Source organism: Camelus dromedarius, chromosome 14, assembly GCF_036321535.1.
Source record: "Camelus dromedarius isolate mCamDro1 chromosome 14, mCamDro1.pat, whole genome shotgun sequence".
NCBI classification, from domain to species: Eukaryota; Metazoa; Chordata; class Mammalia; order Artiodactyla; family Camelidae; genus Camelus; species Camelus dromedarius.
Genome location: NC_087449.1, coordinates 64647014 through 64670360, shown reverse-complemented (window position 1 = coordinate 64670360; position 23347 = coordinate 64647014). Strand labels below are relative to the sequence as shown.

General features: G+C 46.2%; 1 protein-coding gene across 4 annotated transcripts in view; it reads right to left on the bottom strand.

Moving 5' to 3' along the window:
- The window catches only part of CLSTN1 (calsyntenin 1), a 66498-nt gene extending 55241 nt beyond the window's left edge, over nt 1-11257 (bottom strand). For all 4 annotated transcript variants that reach the window (XM_031465533.2, XM_064494078.1, XM_064494077.1 and 1 more), the window contains exon 1: nt 11136-11257. In XM_031465533.2, the coding sequence (XP_031321393.2) occupies nt 11136-11226 (91 nt within the window). In that variant the 5' untranslated portion in view covers nt 11227-11257. The remainder of the gene's footprint in view (nt 1-11135) is intronic.
- Nucleotides 11258-23347: the final 12090 nt, after the last annotated feature.

Here is a 23347-nt window from a genome sequence, read left to right as displayed (position 1 = left end):
TGCTTATACTTTTCACCTATTTTTGTCTTTCTTCTTATTAAGACTGTGTCCTGTCATGAAATTAAAAAGAAAACCAAAGCAATAGCCCACAAGCACACAAGATGCTGATTCCACACATGGAGGTACTGACTGCCCACCTACGAGGGCCCCTTACTGTAGCAGAATGTGCTGGACAGACACAGCAGGGAAATCCAGGTCTGTAGTGAGGGTCCCCCCATCTGTATACGCAAGAATGAAAAAAATTTCTAAAAATTCACTCAAGAAAGCAAGTGACAATGTAAGCAAGAGACATGATTATAGGAATAAGTACATTAACCCTAATTTCTCTGTTTTTTTTTTTTTTAAGAAAATCACTTGCAAACTTTGCTTTGCTACTTCAACTGTTATTTAGAAGCAAGTGACTGGTGACATTTCCCCCACTGTATTTTGACATCGATATCAACCACTGCCCTAAAGCAGCAGTTAGCAGAATGTGGTCTGAAGACTCTCGGAAGGTCCCCAAGATCCTTTCAGGGGGTCTCAAGGCTTCCCTTTTCCAGCTATGTGTCTGTGTGAGGCCAAATTTTCTTCATCTACTTCAACCAAATAACAGATTGCAACTGGTTAGATGCAGAATCCCAGTGCCTTCTCTTAAGCCCACATGAAAGAGATTAGCAAAAAGTAAAGCAATGCCAGTCTTCCAACTAAACCGGCTTTTGTTCTGGAATATGTAGTTATTTTTCATTAAAAAGATGTCACTACCATCAAATGGGTTATTATTGCTATTTTAAATAAATTAATAAATATTTTAACAGGTTCTCAGTTTAATTACCAATAGAGCAAATATTGATAGATAAAACCCACATTAAGTGCAAATTCTTTGACATCCTCAATAATTTTGGAGAGCACAGGGGTTCTGAGCTAGAGTCTGGAAATCCCTAAGGACTAGTAAAATAGATCCTGTTACATCTCTCTAGTAGACTATTACACCTACCACACCTGGGACAAATGTTCAATGAATGACACTGAGAAAGTTATGAAACACCTGGTATAAAATGAACTCATTTTCCTTAAAATTTTGCCTATGTAGATAAATTTTTACAAGGGAAAAAAAAATCTAGAAATACACAAGTGTTAAGACTCATGATCTCATAAATGCAGTATTTTAGGTCACTTTAACTTTTTCTTTTTTGTAGTAAATCGTATTTTCCATTTTCTACAGTGGGGGTGTGGATGGGGAATCTGGAGCAGCAATATAAAGTACATTCTGTGGAACAGTGGTGCCACAACATGCTCCCAGACAAGTCCATGGCCAAGTTAGTTGATGATACCTCGGCAATTCTTCAACACACATGACTACACTAAAGGTTCCGAGTAGTCCTACAGTCGTGAAAACTGTTTAACAGCATTTCCCAAACTTAGGTGACTAACAGACCCTTTTTTTACCAAATAACATCCATCCACATGACATCCTTTGAAAAACACTGCCTTAGAGACCAACTTATCCTATATAATCAGTGTGAAGAGGAAGCCTTCATGCTGATCCTTTACTGTTACTATTAGAATTCACTATGTCACCATTATTTAAAAAGGATGTAAAAAACAAGTTTCTTCCATAGAGCACAGGGAACTATATTCAGCATGTTGCAGTAACCTATAAAGAATATGGAAACAAACATATGTACGTACACGTATGACAAAACATTATGCTGTACACATGAAATTACCAACTGTAAATTGACTATACTTCAATTAAAAATAAAAAAAGAAAGGATGACTTCCAGGAAATGACACTTACAAATCCAATCAAGAATTTGAGAGGTGCAGGGGAGGGTATAGCTCAAATGGTACAGCGCATGCTCAGCATGCACAAGGTCCTGGGTTCAACCCCAGTACCACCTCTAAAACATAAATACATAAATAAATAAATAATCTACTCCTCTCAAAAAAAAAATTTTGAGGGGTTATGTAAAATACATTTTTTTTACATCTGATTTAGCAAAATAATTCTACAAAGGAGTAAACTGAATTCATATAGATTCAGGGACTTGGAAAAGTCAAAGCAAGGTTTTAAATAGGAATTCTTAGGTAAAATTTTCTTTGATGAAAAACATTCAGTCCATCAGACCATGAGTCATTCCTTTAAATGAGGCACATCAGTAAGTAGTCTCTTGAAGGGATGACCTGCACAGACAAGCAGTTCTTGGCGTGGTCAACACGTAACCTGCAGAGGGCCCGCCACACACATCCACCTTCCCTCAATGCCCCCCCACCCCCACCGCCTCTCCCACACCTTGGCCTCTTCCTCCACTGCAGACTCTTGGAGCAACTGGGCACCAGGGGATTTGTCTCCTCTCTTCTGCTGCCTTTTTTCCTTTTCAAGATCACAACAAACTACCCCCGGTTCCTGTCACAGGTTAGGTCACTCAGATCATCGGGCTCCTCCTTCTCGGCCTTTCTCTTGCTTCAGGCTCCTCAAGGAATGGCTGATCATGGCTGACGCTCCTCACAAAATCTTTTAAGCAACTTCGAGACCTGCTTACCACAAAACTTCACCTAGCACCTCATCGCTGGTTTAGATAATTATTAGTATTATAACGGTGTGTGTGCCGTGTTTTACTGCAAAATTGGCCTGATTTTCATTCATTATGGGTCAAACAGGTTAGTGATGATCACTTCTGGAGTATAAGCAGTTTGTAACCATGTTTCCAGGGGAAAAATAAAACTTGAGTCCCGATCTCAATTCCTAACAGAGCGATACGAATGGCCTTCTCAGGTCCTCTGGGAATCAGAAATGGGTCCCAGGAGACAATACATCATGACGAAGCTGGGTTAAGGCAGCTGAAGAACAGGCATTGGCAGACGGCGCGGAGCTGAGGGAGTCAAGGAGCCTCAGCTGCAGTGAGTTCCCTGACCCAGGGAATCAGCACGGAGAAATAAAATGTGCCTGAGTGTCTCAGGAGAAAAGAGCTCAATCTGATTGGAACCAGACATGGACTAACTTTTTGTTAGCCACTGTTGGGGGTTTCTCTGGTGTCCAGGGTCCATCACTGCCTGTGGCACCAGCTTGCCTCAGTTTACTTGTCTCTACTTGGGTTTCCAAAAGATAAGAAGGTATAGTCAGGACTGCTCTGTTCCAAGGCAAGGCTTTTGCTCCAAATTCCTATCTGCTCTCCTGCACTCCTGAGCTGAGTTTTGAGATAAAACAGAAATTCTGAGAAACCTTTTTAGCCTTCTCCCTTCAGGTCTAAACAACCAAAGCCTGCCGTAAGTGGCCCATGTTTGCGTTCTCATTGCCCCGGCTTCCCTCTGTCCATCAGAACTGAAAACCATGTAAGCATACACTATGTTAATAGAAAAGGAAAAAAACGCAAAGAAGACATACTTGCCGTACGCATTGCTTTTTTAAAGTACTGGTAAACGTATCAAACCTTTCAATATTCAGAAAGAATAATTCTAGAGGAAAGTGGGGTTAATAAACATTATCAACTGAATAAGAAAATATGTACTAATTACTGGCATTTATGGCCTTTCTAAAACTTCATCAAATACTAACGCTACAGTTATTAATTGAAGTCGCCATTACGGGGAAAGAGAGGTTATGTTATTAAACGATCACATTGGTACATCTTCCTCCAGTTAGAAAATGTTTTAAAATGTCAGATTTCACATTTAAAAAGCATTTAATTCATTTTCTATTCTAGGCTTTGAATGTCTGTAAGATACCTATTAGCTGCTTCTCTTAATTAAGCAGAACGCTTTGTACACTCGGGCATGCACTTTTTAAAACTCTTGCCAAATGAAATGCTTTATTCAGGAATCATGGGCAGTTATTAATGGATATTTACAAACAACTCAGAAGTAAGACCAGAAACACTGCCAATTCGGGGCTTTATAATTCAGGCTGCAGGATTATCAAGGGACACTACCACTCACACAGCACTAGCAGAAATACCAGGAGAAACACAAATACGTGAATGGCTGCTGCCTACCTTTCTGTCCTTCCACTGGTCTTAAAAATTGTGGCCCAGAGTGAATACGGCCTGGGGAGAAAATTAAATTCAAGCCAGTGGGTGCATCTTGCTGCTTACTAGCTACTCTGATATGTGTTTGAAACGCACAGCAAAAAACAGATTAGGGATCATCCAAGAATTTTAATTACTTCTGTTATCCTTGTTACTAGTTCCATGAGTAACAGGAAACGCATGAATTAGTCAAGGTTTTTTAAAGGTGAAGATAATCTCCTTGGCGCAAAGGCTTTACTCCCTCAAGTCAAAAGTGACCCTAGTCCTCAATTAGACTCCACCACTTGCTCTCACTGCTTACTGTAAACCCTGTACAGTTTGTCCTTCAGCAGGTGCTGGGGGGGGGGCATAGAAGAGCTGTAGCCTCCACCCTGAGGCCACTAAAGAACAAAAGTCTTCCAGGGAGGGGACGGGATCGAGGGTGGTGTGCTGAGGAGGGCTGTGCCGCTGGTTCATGGGGAGGGTGCCCAGAGGACCGAGGGCTCTGGCTAAAATCTCAGGGTCAGGCCCACATTCTGTTCACACTCCAGCCACGTGAAGTCTGTCAATACTCAGGACCAGTTTCTTGGGTGTGCAGGGCTCCATGCTTGGTTTAATGCTCCGATGCCATCTTGAAATTCCTAATAATTTTTGAACAAAGGAGCCCCACACTTTGATTATGCAGCTGGTCCCATCAATATTCATCATTAACTATGTCTGAAATATGCAAAATTCAGTGTGACTGGGTTCTGCATTTCAGATGGAATAAAATTTGCTCTTTAAAAACCACTTTAATAGACAACCTCATAAAAGTAATTTATGACATTCAAATTTTTTTCCCTTGGTGGTCTTTAAAATGAAAGTATTGTATCAAGAAAATATTTTTAAGATTTAGGAAGAGCTCAGAATAAATATGTCTTCATTACACTTAAATAAAGATGACATCCATTTTTACCGTATTAAAATTCACTTTCAATCTAAAGACATATTTCTAAGCATTTTATACTATGATTGAAGACAGGGTAAACAATGAATAGTTAATTAAAAAATAAATCAAAGGACCAGACAAAATAATTTGCTTTAACAAAGTCCTTTTTAGCCAATTAGCTAGCAAAAATGTAATGAATGAAGAAATGTCAGTTTAAGAATCCTAGTGTTTCTTACAGTCTCTTTCATAAGATTAAGCACTAAATATTTACTCTGTGATGGGGGGATGTCCCCAATCACTGGGTCTGCAGCATTGTACTAGCTGACTCCTCAGATCACGGGCAGAAATCAGGGCCTCGGGGATAGACACTGGGTCACAGATGCTCTCAGCCTTTCTTAAAGTGAGAGGCGGCAAAAAACAAAGAGCTGCAGGGCTGGATGCCTGCAAAGATTTGAAGAATGGATAACATTAAGTCCTAAGGAAAGCTGACTGAAATCCCAAACAATGTTTTGAAGAAAACAATGTTTTTGAAGAAACGTTTTGCTTTTTGTGAGCTAACAAATGCCCAGCTGAATGATCAATTGTCAGGGACGTGTAAGGAAACGCCTGTTTCATAGGAAGTGCAGAAGACAGAACTTTCCAAGTTCCTTTCAACTCAAAGTCTAAGATCCTGGGTAGAAATGATAAGGGAGAGTGGGGAAGGAAGGAGTTGGTTGGATGAAATGCCAATTTGTCCCTAGGGTAGGAAAAAAATCAGCAACTTAAAACTGTCATAAGAAAATTCTTAAAACAATTGTGAGATACGTATCTGATTAGAAAAATGTTCCTGGAGTGATTATGGAAGTCAAGAGTGAATGCAGACTGGAAAACAGTTCGGCCCATTCCTCAAAATGTTGAACACAGATTTGTTAAGACCCAGCAACTGCACTCCAGTCACATACCCAGAACTGAAAATACATGTCCACACAAAAACTTGCACATTAACGTTCACAGCAGCATTATTCATAGCAGCCACGAAGTGGAGAACAACCCAAATGCCCATCAACCGATGAACGGATAAACAAAATGTGGTCTAGCCACACAGTATGGAATATTGTCTCAGTCTGTCTGGGCTCTATAACAAAACACCACAGACTGGGTGGCTTACCAACAACAGAAATTTATTTCTCACAGTCCTGGAGGCTGGGAAATCCAAGGGGAAAGTACCAGCAGATTCAGTGTCCAGTGAGTTTCTGCCTCCTGGTTCACAGACAGCCATCTATCTTCTCACTGTGTCTGCTGGTGGCTGAAGTGGCAAGGGCGCTCTCTGGAGTATTTTATAAAGGCACTAATCCCATTCATGAGGGCCCCACCCTCAATCACCTAATCACTTCCCAAAAGCCCCCACCTAAAAATCCTATCACACTGGGGATTAGGTTTCAACTTACAAATTTTGGAGGGTCACAAACATTCAGTCTATAGCAAATATTATTCAGCCATAAGAAGGAATAAAAGCACTGACACCCACAACATGGGTAAACTCTGAAAAAACATCATGCTAAGTGAAAGAAGCTAGTCACAAAGGCCATATACTATATATATAAAATGTCCAGAATAGGTTAAGTCCATAGAGATAAAGTGTATTAGTGGTCACCGGGGGATAGGGAAAAGGGGGGAATCGGGAGTGATTGCTAAGGATATGGGATTTGGGGGGGGAGGTGATGAAATGCGCTAAAATTAGATATTGATAGTGGTTGCACAACTTTGTGAATATACTAAAATCGCTGGATTGTATACTTTAAAAGGGTGAATTTTATGGTGAGTTATATTTCAATAAACCTGTTTTAAACATTAAAAAACAATGGATGTAGGAAAAGAAAGTCTTCTTTGGCCCTAAAACAGTAAGTTCAAAAAAATACTGATCAAGGTAGACTTGAAAAGTAGCAGACTTTATAGAAGTTCTTGTCACAAGAGACTCAGAGTGGTCCAAAACATATTCATGCCTGACCAAAGGTGAAGTAGAAAAACACAATTCTCCCCCTAGTCTGCTAAGACATACCTCCTTACTGGGGTTCTGGAATGGAAGGAAGTTAACTTTCAGATGTGTTTTTATAGGTTTTTAAGATGTTATAAATTGAATTACTTTGAAGTAACTGAATCTTTTGCCTAGAATTTTAAAACTAAAAAGCCTTAGCAACAGATCTTGTGGAAATTTTTAATCTAATAATAATATCATCCTACAGCTAAATGAGAAAATGAACAAAAACATATCTAAAACATAAGGGAGAAAGGACCTATCAAATCAGGAACACGGAATGCTGTGCCCCAACCCTTAGGTGCTCCTGGGTACCTTGCATCAGCATCACATGCGGGGCTGGGGGACTGTCATAGTTTGAAGGTTCCTAACTCTGGGCTTTGCATAGCCTCTACCAGTGTCAAAATGTCATTTCTGAGGCTTTCTTTTTTTAACAGTGGAAGAACATGACACTGTATAAATTATTTCCACCAACCTTGAATCTATACTCCTGAAGCTCTACTAAAATCTGTATTTTATCACAAACCAGTATCTTGAATTTCACTTATAAAAGATGTATTTCTTAAGGACCTCTGCTCTTACCAAATCATGACCACAGAAAAAGCAACATATATTTTTTAAAGCATAATGATCTAAAACCTTAATTACTCAGAATGCATGAGAAATATGACTCTGGATGATCTTCAGGATAACCAAATCCACTTTGTTTCAACTCTTATAAATGAAAATTCTACCAAAATATTGTTTTCCTGCGTTCGAAAGCAATAATAAAAAATAATTCAAGCCTTTTTTTTTTCATGTCTTAAAAATCTAACACCCCTCAGGTTCCTCATTTTAAACATTAAGAATTGGTTTAATAAGCTTAACCAAGTCCTAAAATTAGTGTCATGGACTGACAGCATTTTCTTATTTCAATACAAAAATGTTACCGTTATTTCATAAAAATTTCATTTATTTGTTATACTCATCATACCTAAAACTGAATTGCTTTTTTTGGCTCCAAAATCAAATAACGTATGATATGAATGACTAAATCTTCCTTTTGAAAAAGAATTTCTGGGAAACTGCTTGGTTTTAATGCTTTTTTCTCTAAAAATAGTCTGCAGCCAAAACCTGGATTCCAGTTAACTGACGGTTCCAGTTAATCGAGTTACAGCTCTTAAATTGGAACATATTCAGAATTATTAATATTTTATTATTTCCGTAGCAATATAGGTCTCTTACGTGAAATAAGTAATATTTACTTTCAGCAATAAAAATGTTAAATTAAGTATCATATTGAAGTCTATAGTAAAATGACATTTTCCTCAATGTTGCTTCTGAAAAACAAGGTAACAAATAAAAGCATTTTCAAAAAAAAAAAAAAGCTGAGAATTACAGTATTTTTGAAAAATGAACTCAAAGCGTTAGCCACAGAACTACAGCCTTCAAAGGCTGATACAGACGTTCATGATCTCATATCCTCAACACTGCAATCAACAGAATGAATCCTTGAAAAATTATACACTAGTGAGCTCTTATATCCGTGTTGTAGAATTTAAGTTGCTTTATACTCTATGTCTGTAATGCTTTTTCAGTATATAACATTTATCTGTCAGGTCAAAATTAGGATGTAAAAACTCTATGCTGCCTAAACTGGAATATAGTTAATACATTCATTCATACAATACTGAGTGCCTACTGTGTACAGGTGACCGGATATATATGTGAACAAAACAGATCAAATACCCTTCCATTTTGGGGTATATTCTAGTGAGGGGAGACAGGCAATAAACAGAATCAGTAAATAGCAGAGCGTGTTAGAATGGGGTAAGCGCTACGGAGAAAAGAAAAAGCGAAGCAGCGGAGGGAGGGCTCTGGGGTTCACAGAGACCTTACTGAGAAGTCTGTGTGCAAACAGGAAGATAACAGTGAATATCACTTATTTGGCATTGGAATGCATTGTAGGAGTGCATTTATTTTTATTTAATATTCATATAAGCTTTCTACTTTCCCTATTAAATTTTCTATTTTCTGATCATTGACAGACTGGAGAGACGCAAAGCAGCCTAGGGCATGCCAAGGAGATTTCTCCTAATAGTTTGGTTTACTTGTTTGTTTGTTTTTTAAAACTATGGCTACAATTAAATTGAAATCCAGGGTTCTCCATAAAATAACTAATTAAAATTTAAGTGGAATTTATATCACAAAACCTAAGATTCTCTCCAGCAGTTTACACGTTATCTTTACCCCATTATTATTAGAGGTAGCTAGAGTATGAACAGCAGTTCATAATGTCACACTGTCTTACAGGATTAAAAATTCAGATATTAGTTGAAAAGATCATCTTTTAAATGAGCCCACAGAAAGTATCTCCACAAAATGCCTATTTACATACAAAATTTACATGTAACACCTCAAAGTGAAATCGTTTTATTAACATTTCATGTAACATTCACAAGACATTTTCTAACTTGCAAGCTGGAAAAAAAATGCAACAGAATAACTGATGTTTAAAATGTGTTTTTATTTTGAAGACCAAGGATTCGAATGCACCAAGAAAAGCTTAGAGAAAGTTAGCAAATTACAAATGACTCAAGTCCTCGGCATGACTTTCAGTTAAGATTTCTGTTAGTCCACCATAATGAAGATGCTTGATAGCTGAACTCTCTGCTGTTTAAGTACCCCAATAATGCTAATAGGCTAATTAACTAGCCCATTTGTTAATTCAGTGATGAAAAGCAAATGGAGGTGAATGGACAAACCTAAGAAAATACGGATTATTTAACAAGAAATATTATCACTAACTAAACTAAATATACTGGAACTGTTGCCAAAATGCCCAATCCAAGCACATATTTTTAAACTGTGTGGGTTTTCCCCAAGAGAAGCAAACTTTGACCTTTTTTCTTGGATATATTAGACTTACTCCAGCCCACATCCAGAAAGAACATGCCAAACTTAGCTTGATTAACTTTTAAAAATCAAACTGACAGCAATCAGATATTTAGTGACTAATATCTGAATCTGACAGAGTCAAAAGAATGTTAGAAATGAAATAAATGAAAGAAGTATTCAAAGTCTATCATCTTCGATGTGAAGAAACGAACACAGAACAAAAGAAGCATTTGCTTCTCCTGCCCTTTAACTTGTGAACACCATACTTCTCTTGATATGTCATGCCCAGAAGGAGAAAATGACAATTTTTTAAAAGCTTGCCAAACTGAAATATGACCATTTCGTCTGGCCTTCCATCAGCCCTCTCCACCAAAAAAATTTTTTTTCTGATTAAAAAAAAACCCAGAATAATAGATCCAAGTATTCTATAGACTACACCTAGATTACTTTGCTCTAAGGCCGAGGAAAATGTTTACGATTCCAAGATCCACTCGGAAGCATATATCTGCAATGCGTAAGCTTTTCGTTGGCAAGATCAGTCAATATCAGAAAGCGTGTAACGTTTACAAGGTTAAGTGACTGAAGGTTAAAACAACAACAACGAAACAACTGATTCACTAACAAATTTTTGCCAAGTAACCATAAAATAATTTAGGCTCTAAGGAACCAAAGACGGGTTTCTCGTTTTGGCACGATCTAAATTACCGTCAAAAAAACTGCACCAAGGCGTCGAGGGTAAAGGAGAGGAAGATTTCCAACACAGGGTGAGACCGTGGTCGTAAACCTCATCATAATTTCACCCTTGGGTGAAAAGGTGGGAGGGGAGCCAGAAGTTTCAGCCTCGCCTCGTTTTAAAACAGACGTTCAAAAGACCCTGGAAGGAGGCGGAAAAGGGCGAAGATGCCGCGTCCGCGGTGCAGCAGCAGCAGATAATCGAGATCTGGGAAAGGCATGCGGAGGAGTGGGCTCTTATGTAAGCACACACCAAAAATTGTGCGTGCACCCCCAGCCTTAAGAGCATCTAAGCACCCAACACACGTACACGGCATCTCAGCCGGGGGCTGCATCCCTAGCCCGCGGGCGCTAAGGAAGGCGGACCGATCTTTCCGCCCGTCTGCACAGCCCCCCAAACCCGCGCAGCCACCACCGGGAGCTGGTGCAATGGGGGCGGCCAGAGACCTGGTGCCGCGCCCGGGACGGAGCCTGGCTTCCCCTTCGGCGCCTGCAGCGCGCGTCCACGGCCTCCTGCGCCCCGGCCCGGAGTCGCGCGCCCGGCCCCGAACCCCGCGCCCCAACCCGACTCCCCAAGCCCCGACCCGGTCCCGCCACTTACCTCGCGCGGCCCAGACCCCGCCGCCGCACAGCAGCCCGGCCAACAGCAGCCAGGCGGCCGGGGCCAGCGCGGGCGCAGGGCGGCGCGGCATCGCTCCGGCTCCCGGCGCCGCGGCCGGCCCGAGGCGGGAGCTGCAGGGACGCGCGCGGGGCGCGGAGCGAGGCTCTCGCAGCCCGGGGCCGGCTGTCTGGCGCCGCGGCGAGCACCGGGGTCCGAGGAGGAGCCGCCGCCGTGACGCTGGGCCGCGCGCTTGGGCCGCGGGCGCCCTCCCCTCGGCAGAGGCAGTGCTTCGCTGGAGGCAGCGGCAGCAACTAAGATGGCGGCGGCGCTCTCTCTCGGGTCCGGCGAGGGTACCCGGCCGGGGGCGGGGTGGCGGCGGGAGGGGCGGGGAGGGGAGCGACGGGAGGGGCGGGAGGGGAGCGACGGGAGGGGCGGGAGGGGAGCGGCGGCGCGGCGCGCGCGCGCGGTCGAGGGAGCGCGCGGGGCTTGGGGGTGGGGGGCGGGCGCGCGCGCGCGCGCCTCAGAACCCGCAGGCGAAGCCGGGAACGGGTACGCGCTGGGGAGGGCAGGGGCCGGGGTGGGGGCTCCGAGAGGGTGGGAGAGGCCCCGGGGACTGCACCCCCTGTCCGCTGCCGCAGCCGAGAGCATCAACTCATTTCCGACGCGAGCTCCCAGGCTCCAGAACGGGGCGATGGGTACCTTGGATCCCGCGCCGCCCCTTTCTCCCCTTCCCACCCCCACCCCCAAGGAGTGCAGACCCCGCTGCAGGGTGCAGCCCAGGGCCGCTGAGCGCCAACACCCTGTGCCAGTTGCAGCAAGTCACGTCGCCTCCCAGAACCTCGGTGTTCTCTTCTGCCAAGTGGAGGTGATGAGATGGAGCTTGCGGGGTGTGAAAGGTGTTCAAGGAGACGAGGTCAGCGAAACGCGCTTTGTAAACAGTCAAGGGCTGTGCAGCACGTGCTGCAGTGGGTCCACCCCTGGGAGGGGGCTTGCTTGTTCCAAGAAAACCGTCCTGAATTTGTAACTCAGGATTTCTCCATTTGCTGAAGAAATCCGTTTGTGGCTTTTTAAAAGCGGATTGTGCACGTGCCCTTTCTAGAGCTCAGTGTGATGCTAACGGTCCTTTAGAAATGCAGAAATCGGGATGGATAAAGAAGGATCCCTTCAGGGCCTTTGGGTCCTCCTCTTTCCTCCTGTCCTGGGGCTCTCTGGGAGCCCTGGGGCTGCCTCACACTAGAGGAAAGGACCAGAATTGTCATGGATGGTCTCCTGAGTGCCAGACACAGTGCCCTATGAGCAGACATTTTATTGGCTCCATTTTGCAGAGAAGAAGATTAAGGCGAAATGACTTCCCCAGCTGAGACAACTGCTGTAAAAAGATCAGCCCTCAAGGATGGGATGCTAGCATTAGGGAGATACCCATAGCAAAAGTTAAACAACAATATGTTAATTATTCAAGACTGCTAGGAGAGGTATCAGAGGTGATTCACTGCACAATGATTGCCGGGGCCATGTTGTCTGAGAGGGTCTGGCTGGCTGGTGGGCTTTGTGGAGACCAGCTTGGGCTGGGGTGAAGGAGGTGGGCAGTCTCAGAGGCTGGGAGGAGAGTGAGTCACTCAGTTTGTCGAGAGAGAAGGACTCATTTAGGAAAGCAGAGGACTCATTTAAGAGAATAATGGGTGAAGAGCCTGAAAGGTAGGTTGAGGCCATTGTGAGGTGCCTTCAGTGGCAAGCTGAGGGATTCAGACTTAATCCTAGAGGCCACAGGAAGACCTTGAACAGCAGTGCACAGAGGCATGATGTGACCTTGGGGGGAGTTTCAAAGCCATCTGTGATGGAACATGCTCCTTCCGTCCTTTGTCCCTCAGAGGCATCCTCCACCAAAGCCTGAAGACTCCACCTCTGATCCCCCTGCACATCCATCTGGGTCCAAGAGGGCTAAACTCTGAGACACCTGCCTGGCTCCTGCCATCTCCAGGCCATGCCCCCCACTCCTTCTAGCCAGCACTGCACAGTCATCCTCTCCAGGCGTTGCTGTTGCTTCAGGCCCTACCTGGCTCCCAGTGGCTCCCTGCTGCCACCTCATCAGGTCCAGACAGCTCTGCTGGGCTTCCCATACTCCATCCCTGGGTCCCACCCAGCTGACTTTAGGCCCCATGTCTCACCACTCTCTGAGCTCAAGTTCATTCCTTCCCAGGGCCAGCATCACATGGCACACTATCCCCTATCACTGCCTTGAGCCTCTGGTCCTACCAGTGCACTTCTGGGCTGCCGCCTCCAGGAAGTCCTCCTGACTATCAGGCCCTCCCCCCCAAGCCCACATGCTCTTAACCTGACAATCCAGGCTTGATAATCTGTTGCTTTGTGCTGTTGGTTAACTAATCCATGTGTGTCCTTTTCTCCTCCACACTATTGTAGTGGGAAGGACCCATGTAGTACAGTCAGACAGCATTGGATGGAAATTCTGGCTCCTGCTACTCCAAATGACCTTAGATGAGTTAAAGAACCTTCCGAATCTTTCCTCACATGTGGAATGGGTTAACGATACCTATTTCCTAGAGTTGTGAATTCAATGGCTGATGCAATTAAAGTGCCTCACAGAGACTAATATACAGTAGGTCTAAACATATGGTGGTTTTTCCTCTTCCCCGGGAGGCTTCTGAGCTCCTGGTATACTGCTGAACACACAGTAGGTACTCAATAAACACTCCATGATACACTGAATGAATTGCTGTGTAGATTTTTTTATTGTGGAGATCATATCTCAAGAGGGTAAAAAATACACCCTGTAGGTTTCCAGCAACCTTGGAGATTTACAAAACATAAAATCAGAAAGGTATAATCTCAGAACTATGTTTTGAGTCAATAAACTGATGCCAAGAGGGAAAATGTAATGTATTCAGTTCCATAAGAAACACAAACAAAAGCTCTTCGGAGTCTGGAATCCTGATTGCTTTATCTTCTCACCCTGGCTGTCCCTTAGAGAAATAGAAAGAGAGATCTAAACAGGTCTAGCGGCAGGTGGGCAGGCAGGTGGCCCCTGAGCTCAGTGCAACCTGCACACGCTGAGATTTCACCCCCAGGAGAGTTAGTCCAGCAGCAGGGCTCAGCTTGAGTATCTTGGAAGCCAGGGAAAGCAGTGAACTCGGTTTCCGGTTGGTCTGACAATAGCCTCAGCCATATTGGGATTTATCAAAGGTCTCCACGTGATGGATTGGCTAATCCTTCAAACGGCCCTGAGATGAGGATTGATCTAGACTTAGGCTGTGGGTAGCAGAGAGGGGCCTTGCCTGAACCTAGCCGACTATTGACGGAGCTGCAGCTCCGGGAGCCCTGGAGCAGGGAGAAATGAGGCACCAGCCAGGCCCGCCCTCAGTGGACAACTGGGAGGATGAGGAGGTGGCTTTGTCAGCCAGCCAAGGAAGACTGGAACCTTTGAACGTATAGTCAGCCCGCCTAAGCCAAAGGAGAGAGGACACAGAATTTCCATGGTGCTGCATCTTTCAAAATGAGGTTTGCTAATAAAAACAGCCTCTGTACTTATAAGTGACATATCAGTGATGCCTGCAGCAACTCTTTCCAGAAGGTACTTTTATTATTCCAGATAAAGTAAAATTTGCTCAAGAGCTCATGGCTAGAAGGGAGGATACCTGGGATTCAGTTTCACGTCTGAGCCCAAGTAGTGCCTTACCCGCTGCGTGAAATTATGCCCCAGATAAAGAAAGAAAGGAAGGAAGGAAGGAAGCCCTGCATGGTATCCCACAGCTTGGAACTAGCCTGTTCTACCGCGTCAGACCCTCCAGCTGTATGAAGCATGGAGGCTGGCTACCTCACCAGGTTGTTCATTCCCAGGTGCAGAGCTGCTGTGGGAGTGAAACAAGGACTCGTGTAGGAACCTCTTTGCCAGAAGCCAAGCCCTCCTCCAGTGGATGCGTGATCAGTGTTCACACAGCATATACTGCTTGACCTGTGTTCGTGGAACTGAGCTGGAGGCGGGTAAGCCATCATTGTGGCTGCTCTCCTAATGATGTGCTTGGGAGCAAACCCACTCCAGGGCTATCCCCTGGAGCCCTGAAAGCGGCAGGGAAGTCTGGCCCCATCTCTGCCTTCTGGTGGCCAGGCTAGGTCACTCCATTGCTGTTAAAAGTGTTAATTAATGAGGAGCGAGACAGTGTCTGCTTACAGCAGGGACTCTAGATGGACAGACCCAGGTGAAACCCATATCTACCCACATCCTTTGCTTCTGTAAAATTCTAATTTCATCTTGTTGTATGGTTATATGAAATATTTGCATGGGCCCAAAGTCAAATCTAGAAGGCAAGAGGCTCCATTCTTGTCTGTTCTTTCCTGTCCCCTCCTGCCCTTAAAGATTACCATTTTGTCTTGTTTTGGTTTATCTTTCCATTGTGGGGTTTTTTTAAATACAAGTAAATATTTGAATATATTTCTTTGCCCTTTCTTAGATAAAAAGAAGCATATCACACCAGCTTTTCTGTATCTTGATGTTTCCATTTAATAAAATATCCTGGAGATGTTTCCATCTCAGTATACAAACATTGTCTTCGTTCTTTTTCATGGGTGCATAGTACTCCCTTGTGTGGTGGTGTATTAAGAAATTCATATTTGGTCTTTGTCCTCGGTTCCTAACACAGAGCTCCTAAATCTTTTGAAATTTCCTGGGTGATAGAAGCATCTTTTGATCTAATGAAGTGACTCTTGGTGGGCTCTAAGATAATTTCAGGATGACAGTCAGTCACCAGAAAGACCAAGCCATGGTTAGAAACTTGGAAATTTCAGCCCCACTTCACCTCCAACCTCAGGGAAGAGAGAGGGTCTGGAAATTGAGTTAATAATCAATCATGCCTTCATAATGAAGCCTCCATAAAAATCCCTGAACTATAGGATTCAGCGAGCTTCTGGACCAGTGAAGAGATCCCCTTGCCAAGAGGGTGGTGCACCCTGAACTGCTCGGGAACAGAAAGAAGCTCATGCACTCGGGACCATTCCAGACCTCAACCTAGGGTATGGTCTTCCTTGACCTAGGGTACCTCTTCATCTAGCTGTTCATGGGGTCCTTAATAATATCCATTGTAATAAACTGGGAAAGGTAAGGTGTTTTCCTGAGTTCTGTGAGCCATTATGACAAATTATTGAAACTAAAAAGGGGTCACAGCCAAGTCAGACAGAAGTGTGGGCAACCTGGGGGCCCCTTCCTTGTAATCTGCATGTGAAGTGGTGGCAGTGTGGGGTTGAGCCCTAGTCCATGGGGTCTGCACTAACTCTAGGGAATTACTATCAGAATTAATTTAATTTATAGGACACCCAGTTGATGTCCGCAGAGAATTAGAGGCTTACTTGGTGTGGAAAACCCACACATCTGGGGTCAGAAGTGTTGTGAGTAGAGAACGTACTGGGGTTTATGTCGTCAGTCCCCTAATGATGGGCTGTTTCCAGTCTTCTGCTTTTACAAAGAGCGCAGCAGTGAGCCTTTTTGTATTTTTGGCCAGTTGTGTGACCTTCTCCATTTGTGGCCTTGGGTGAGGGCCTCACCTCTCCAATCTCTGTATCTCCATCTGTAAAATGGAGATAAGCCAGTGCCCGCCTCGCTGGGTGAATATGACAAATAGAGGAACCAACACACAACGTCAGCTGTTCATTTCTGTCCATGGCTCGGAGCTTTAAGTCTCATCGGCAGTAGCAGAAACCCTGACTTAGGAAGGTGCTTTCCTGTGGTCTCCAATCAGGTTGCGGCCGTAGGTTTCAAGCTCTCTCTAAAGCTTTCATGGCTCTCATTTGCAAAGGAACTGAGAATTGCTACACATGAAGCATCAGCTATCTCTGGCTGGTGAAATTTTACAGAGAAGGAAAACTTCACCTTCACACAGAAGCCAGGCAGCTGGATTGTCCACCCCCAAAAGGGACCAGAATTGGGGTTTCCTGCTTATCCTCCCTCCCAGAGATAACACACTGCATTCTCCTCTCCTCTCTTTGGATGGGCACCCTGGGGGAGGCACACAAGCCACTCATTTCTGCGTGTCGTGGAGGAGAGGGGGTGGCTGTCTGATTCAGCAGCACCAGTGATACACCCCACACACTCTACACACACACACATACACACACACACACACAGGGCATATGGGCAAATGTGGTCCCTCTGAGGGCACACCAGCCAAATGTGATATGCCCTGTCTGCATACATGTGCTGATGGAAAGGACTAGACCGGGTCTCCAGGGAGGAGGGAAAGGCGAGGGCAGAAACAGTCCAAAGGAAACACAGCCACTGTTTGGGCACAATGGAAACAGCACCAAACTTGGGTTCTATCCACAGCTCCATCACATTTCCTAGAATTAGTGGGGAGGTTGTAGGATAAAGTGGTTAAAAAAATAGGAGGCATGTCTTACTCCCATGGTCTTACTGCTGACACACCTGGGTTCCAGTTATCAGCAGAAAAGATCAGATAAGCGAGATCTTCAGAGCTTCAGTTTCCTCATCTGTAAAATGGTCATCATCACCATAACAACAATAACAATACCTCCTTTAGATTATTGTGAGGATCAAATGAGAGGATACACATGAAGGGTTTAGCTCAGTCAGAGACACATAGTGGATGCTCAGTTAGTGGTAACTACTCTCACGATGATGGGGATAAACACGAATGCACCTGAGATGTCCAAGAAGTTGATGATTATAATAACTACTTTCCTGCAGTACTTTCGAGTTTGCATTTGTTTAGCATACTTCCTTTCTCAAGGGCATCTGATGCCTTTGGGACTCACAACAATCTCCCTCACAGGGAGTTTTATTGAGCTGATGGGAAGCGGGAATTCAGAGGGGTTGAGTGACTTACCAAGACTACCCAGCAAAGACGTAGCAGAACCAAACCTTGGATGAGGCTCCTCTGGTATTTTTGCGCTTTTTCCTTGACCCTGAAGCTCCCTAGGCCAGCAAACTCCAATAAAAATCAAGAGCCAGATTTCAGAATTTCTGGCTCTTTCAAGCTTACAGCTAATTCAATTGCTCGGGGATACCCATTTCCCTCCTTCCTCATCTGTGTGGCAGGGATTAATCACCCCCCAGAGATGAAGGAATAACAAGCCATGAGTGTTTGCTGTGCTTGAAGCATCCTGTGTGTTATCTGATTTCAATGCTAGCAGCGAATCACGTGCAATGAATACAGTGATTATCCTGCTTTTACAGAGGAGGAAGCTGGGGCTGAGAAAGGTTAAGTAATTTGCCCAAGGTGACAAAGCTCAGGGGTAAAGCCAGGATGCCAACCTAGATCAGTGTGGCCCTAAAGCTGAAGCTCTTACCCACGCTGTTACCATCTGCCTAAACTGCTCTGATGGTGGAAGTTTCTGCAAGGCCAGGAAGTCAGAGGGGCACCAAGATGGGAGCCCTTCTTGGCTGGTAGTGCCTCTCCCAGCCCTGGGAGCTCCTGGTACGGTGGGTGGATGGTCAGGATTGGCCCTAGTCAGGGTCCCAGGCACCCCCAGGGCCAGGAACATCAGAGCAAGCCGTGCTGCCACAGGTCCGGTGCTGCCCCTGTCTCTGTCCAGCAGGCAGGAAGGACCAGGGAACAGGAACACTTACCTAGGGAGGGACTTCTGCTGCCCTTTTGTGTGCTCCCCAGGGCCTCTTGTTTCCAGGTCCCCTGGGCCTCAGGCAGCAGCAGAAAACTCCTTCCTCCTCTCCCCGGCTGTAGCCCCATTGAAGCTTCTTCCGTGCTTGGTGTCCATCATCTGAGGGCATTGACTTCGGGGATGCAAATGAAGAGGCTGCCTGTCAGAGGAAGACAGTCTCTCCCCACCAACCTGTGGTTGGACCACAGATACGACCCGAGAATTCTCAGTGACCCTGCTGTGGCTGGCTTAGCACGAGCCAGGCAGGAGGCCCCAGCACAGCCTGGGAAAGGTAGGCGAGCGAATTTCAGGAAGGTACTGGAGCGAGAAGGGCCTCCCTCACCCTTCACCCAGGCCCTGGAAGGCAGGAGCACCCTAGTGGCCTGGAGGGGAGCAGAGGGGGCCAGCTGAGGAGTCTGTTAGCCCCACTCGCACTCTGCCCCTCTGGCTGCACAGGCCCAGCCAGGAGCCCTGGTGGGGCCCAGGGAAGACCATCTGAGCTGCAGGCTGCAGGCTCAGTCCATCCCTGTGTCCCTGAGGCAGGACCTGGGAGCTTCAGGAAGAAGGAAGAGGCAGATGCGGCAGCCAAGGACGAGGAGCCCCAGGCACACGGTGGAGGGTGGGGAGGCTCTGCCTGGCACTAGGGGGATGCTGCGTGTAAGGGAGGAAGCTTGGGCCAGCCGCCTCCAGGCCTGAGCAGGGCACCTTGCCACTGAAGGAGACAAGCTCGGGCAGAGCAGGCTCCAGTTGGCTGTCCCTGGGGCCGTGGAGACACAAGGCAGTCAGGCCTGTGTGCCCAGAGGGCAGAAGGAGCTTGTATCTGCCCTCCTGTGGGTTTGCTATCTGCCCCTGGACTTGACCACCACCCCAGGAATGGAGGAGGAGAGGTCCCAGCACTGAGCCTCAAGTTTCCAAATCCTGACCAATCCTGTCCCAGGCCCGAAATAGTCTCCACTTGAATGTGCATGATGCCTATGCCCCAGTCACCAGAATCTCTGCCTTCCTGGTGGAGGTCTGCCAAGGCCCCAGTGTCAGGACTTGTGGAGAGGTCTGGCTTCCTCACTCCTTGGATGCCCTCCTCTTGCCCACAGCTCCAAAGGCCAGTCAGGGTGCCTGGCTCTGGACAAGCACCTCCCAGGGTGCCCGGCAAGCATCCCCCATCCCCGAGGTTCTCCCACGGCCCCCCTCTGAGCAGAGTGAAGGGGAAACGGATGTTAATTTGCTTGTCTTTGCTAATTTGAAAAGGAGCATAAACAGCCGAGCTCAGTTGCACGGCTCTGCCGAGGCTGTAGTTTGGGTCCAATTATGTGCTATTAGTGCATTTGCTCTTTGTTCCCATGGCGTATTAATTGCAGATCGGGCATTGTGGCAATTAACACAATTACAGGCGCTCTCTGTCTTCCGGCAGGCCACAATCCACGTGCTTTTGGCCAAGGAGTTGGGCTGGTGGGATGGAGGCTGAGTCCCACTCGGGAGAATGCCCACAGTTATGGGTTGGGCTGTGTCTCCCCAAAATTTGTATGTTGAAGTCTTAACCACTCAGTACCTCAGAATGTGACCTTCTGTGGAGATAGGGTCTCTGTAGAAGTAACCAAGTTAAAATGAGGTCATGGGAGTGGGCCCTAATCCAATAGGTCAGCTGTCCTCATCAAAAGGGGAAATTTAGGGGGCAGGGTATAGCTCAGTGGTAGAGCAATGCTTAGCATACATGAGGTCCTGGGTTCAATTCCCGGCACCTCCATTAAGAAATAAATAAAAACCGATTGATTTTTGTTATTTATAGAAATGCAAAAGAATTTTGCTTTGAATCCAGCAAAAATAAAATAGAAACCTAGTTACCTCCCTCCCCCCACCAAAAAAAGACCAAACAACAAAAAAAAAGAATTTTAAAAAATGGACAAAATCAATAAGACAGCTCAAAAAAAATGTTTTTTAAGGGGGAAATTTAGGCACAAAGAGGGAGGACATGGAAGAAGATGGCCAAGGAGAGAGACCTGGAGCTGATTTCTCTTTCATAGCCCTCAGGAGGAACAACCCTGCCAACACCTTGACCTTGGACTTCTAGCCTCCAGAGCTGGGAGAAAATGAATTTCCCTGAAGTCACTTAATGGTGTTTGTTAACGCAGCCTGAGCAAACTCATAGACCCATCTCTGTCCCAGGCAGAGTCCCCCGTAGGGGACAGGGAACTCTCAGGGAAGGGGACACCAGTGATGCTGTCTGTTCAGAAGTCTCGAGAAAGGATCAGCAGCGATATCCAGCACCTCACTCCCATCGGGCACCAGTTCCCATTACTGTCGCCTCTGTTCTCCTGGTCCCTGAGCCTTCATTCCCCACAGCACTGCTGTCAGAGTTCCTCCTTCCCTCTGTACCCACCTCTAACTAGCCAGCTGGCTGGCCAGTGCTGGATGTATCACTTCCTTTCCCTTTCTCATCGCCTAATCTTGATGACAGAGGGTTACGTACCTTGTAAGGTAAACAGGGTATGTGTTATTTTCCAGGTTAAACCAGGAAATGATCAGGTTTCTGCACAATGCTTTCAGTTTCACAAGGTACTTATCAAAGACCTGTTTCCATTCCAAACTTACGACAACCCTGGGGGGTGGGTGTTGGTATCATCGTTCATTTCACAGGTGGGGAAACTGGGGCTTGGAGAAGTCACACACAACCCATAAGCAGCAGGGCTCAGACCTTAAGAGTTGGGTGGTCAAACAGATGAGGAGAAAAGCTAAATGAAAAGATCGTCTTTATTGCAGGACTCCTCAGAACCTTTAGGATAATATACTGCCACCCTGCAAAAGCCTGTGGATAGTATGCAGCCTTTTCTAGCCTTCTTTTACTTTTGTGGGACACCTGCCACTCTAGGCAGGGCTACATGACACCACAGTGCTGCTCTAGGCTGGTAAAACCAGTTCTGTATGGGGAAGAGGAAAACTGATCGCAATGAGTGTGTCCACTTTCTGCCCCTTGTGGCAGGCTGGTTGAGCACCAGGGTTGATATCACTGTAAGATTTCTCGCCCCCTGGGGTTCAGTCAGCACCAGAGCCCAGGGATGAATGGCGTTCCCGATGACACACCATCACTGAGGTGTGTGAGACACCATTGCTGTCCTGCATGTGGTCCTGGTGGTGGTGACATTCTCAATAGCCTGTCCCACCCTGGTCACAGGAAAGGGAGATGGCTAAATCCCCAGTAATTGTGATTGGTCCAAAATGTGGCACATGACCCAAGCAGGGCCAATCAGAAACTGCCCTGGGATTGTTTGGGGCACTGAGGCTGCAGGAGGAGAAGTTCAGTCTGAAAGGAAATGATGAGACCAAAACCAACATCAAGCAGAAACAAGCAGAGCTGGACCTAGAAGAAGAGAATCCCCTCAGAAACACCGAGCCTCCAGTTCCAGGCCCGGAGGCCCTGGCTCCTGCCGCAGTTGCCTTCATCCTGTGAGCTACACCCAGAGCCTCCCCAGCCATGGCAGCCCGTTGGAGCTGCGTTTCTGCTGCCTGCAATCAAAATGTCCTGACCACTGCCAGTCCCTGGACCCTTTCAGGACCCTGAAATTGCTTCAGCAGCCAAGACAGGCCCACCAGGGCCGTGGGTGTGGGGTGCCACACGGGTACCTGGGCCCAGCCCCCCTGAAACGTGCCCTGAGGCCACAGCCAGAAAAACAGACAATTCTCTCCTCTCTGTAGGTCCCAGATTTCCTTGTCTTAGTTCAGAAAACAGGCTCACTGTACCTGTCGGTGACAGAGGCCTCAGCAGAGGATCCATTTCAAGGTCAAGGTTATTCATTCATTTAACAAAATTTTATGGAGAGCCTACGCTATGTCAGGTGCCAGGGACCCAGCATCGCAGAAGCCAGACAAGTTTCCTGCCGCTGCGAGCTTACCTTCTGGTGGGAGGAGTCAGAGATACACAAGCAAGGAAGGAAATTCATAAATAAAGTTATTTCAGATAAAGAAAATCAACAGAAAAAAGGGACAGAACACTTCAGAGAGTGGGAAGCAAAATAGGATGGTCAGTGAAGCCTCTCTGAGGTCTGAATGTTTGGGGTCCCCTCAAATCCATATGTTGCTGTCCTAACCCCAGTGCACCGGTGTAGGGGGTGGGGCCTTTGGGAGGTGATGAGGTTGTGAAGGCCAGCCCTCATGGATAGAATTAGTGCTCTTATAAAGAGAGCCCGCAGAACTCCCTCGCCCCTCCCACCACCTCAGAACACACGCAGTGAGAAGCTGGCGTCTGTGTCCCAGAAAAGGGCTCTCACCAGAGCCTGAGCATGCTGGCGCCCTGATCTTGGACTTCCAGCCTCCAGAACTGTAAGAAATAAACTTCTGTTGTTTATATGCCACCCAGTCTGTGCTATTTTGTTATAGCAGCCTGAGCAGACGGAGACAGGGGGTGACATTTGAGCTGACATCTGAAAATGGAGGATTCAGCCATGTGGAAGAGAACTGCCAGCAGAAGGAGGAACCAGCACATGGCCCTGAGGTGCGGGCAGGCTGCTCAGCGTGTCTGAGAGGGACCAAAGGAGGCCGGGGGCCAAGTGCGGAGGGCGGGGGAGAGAGGTCAGAGGCTAGCCAGAGACAGGTCCCCGAGG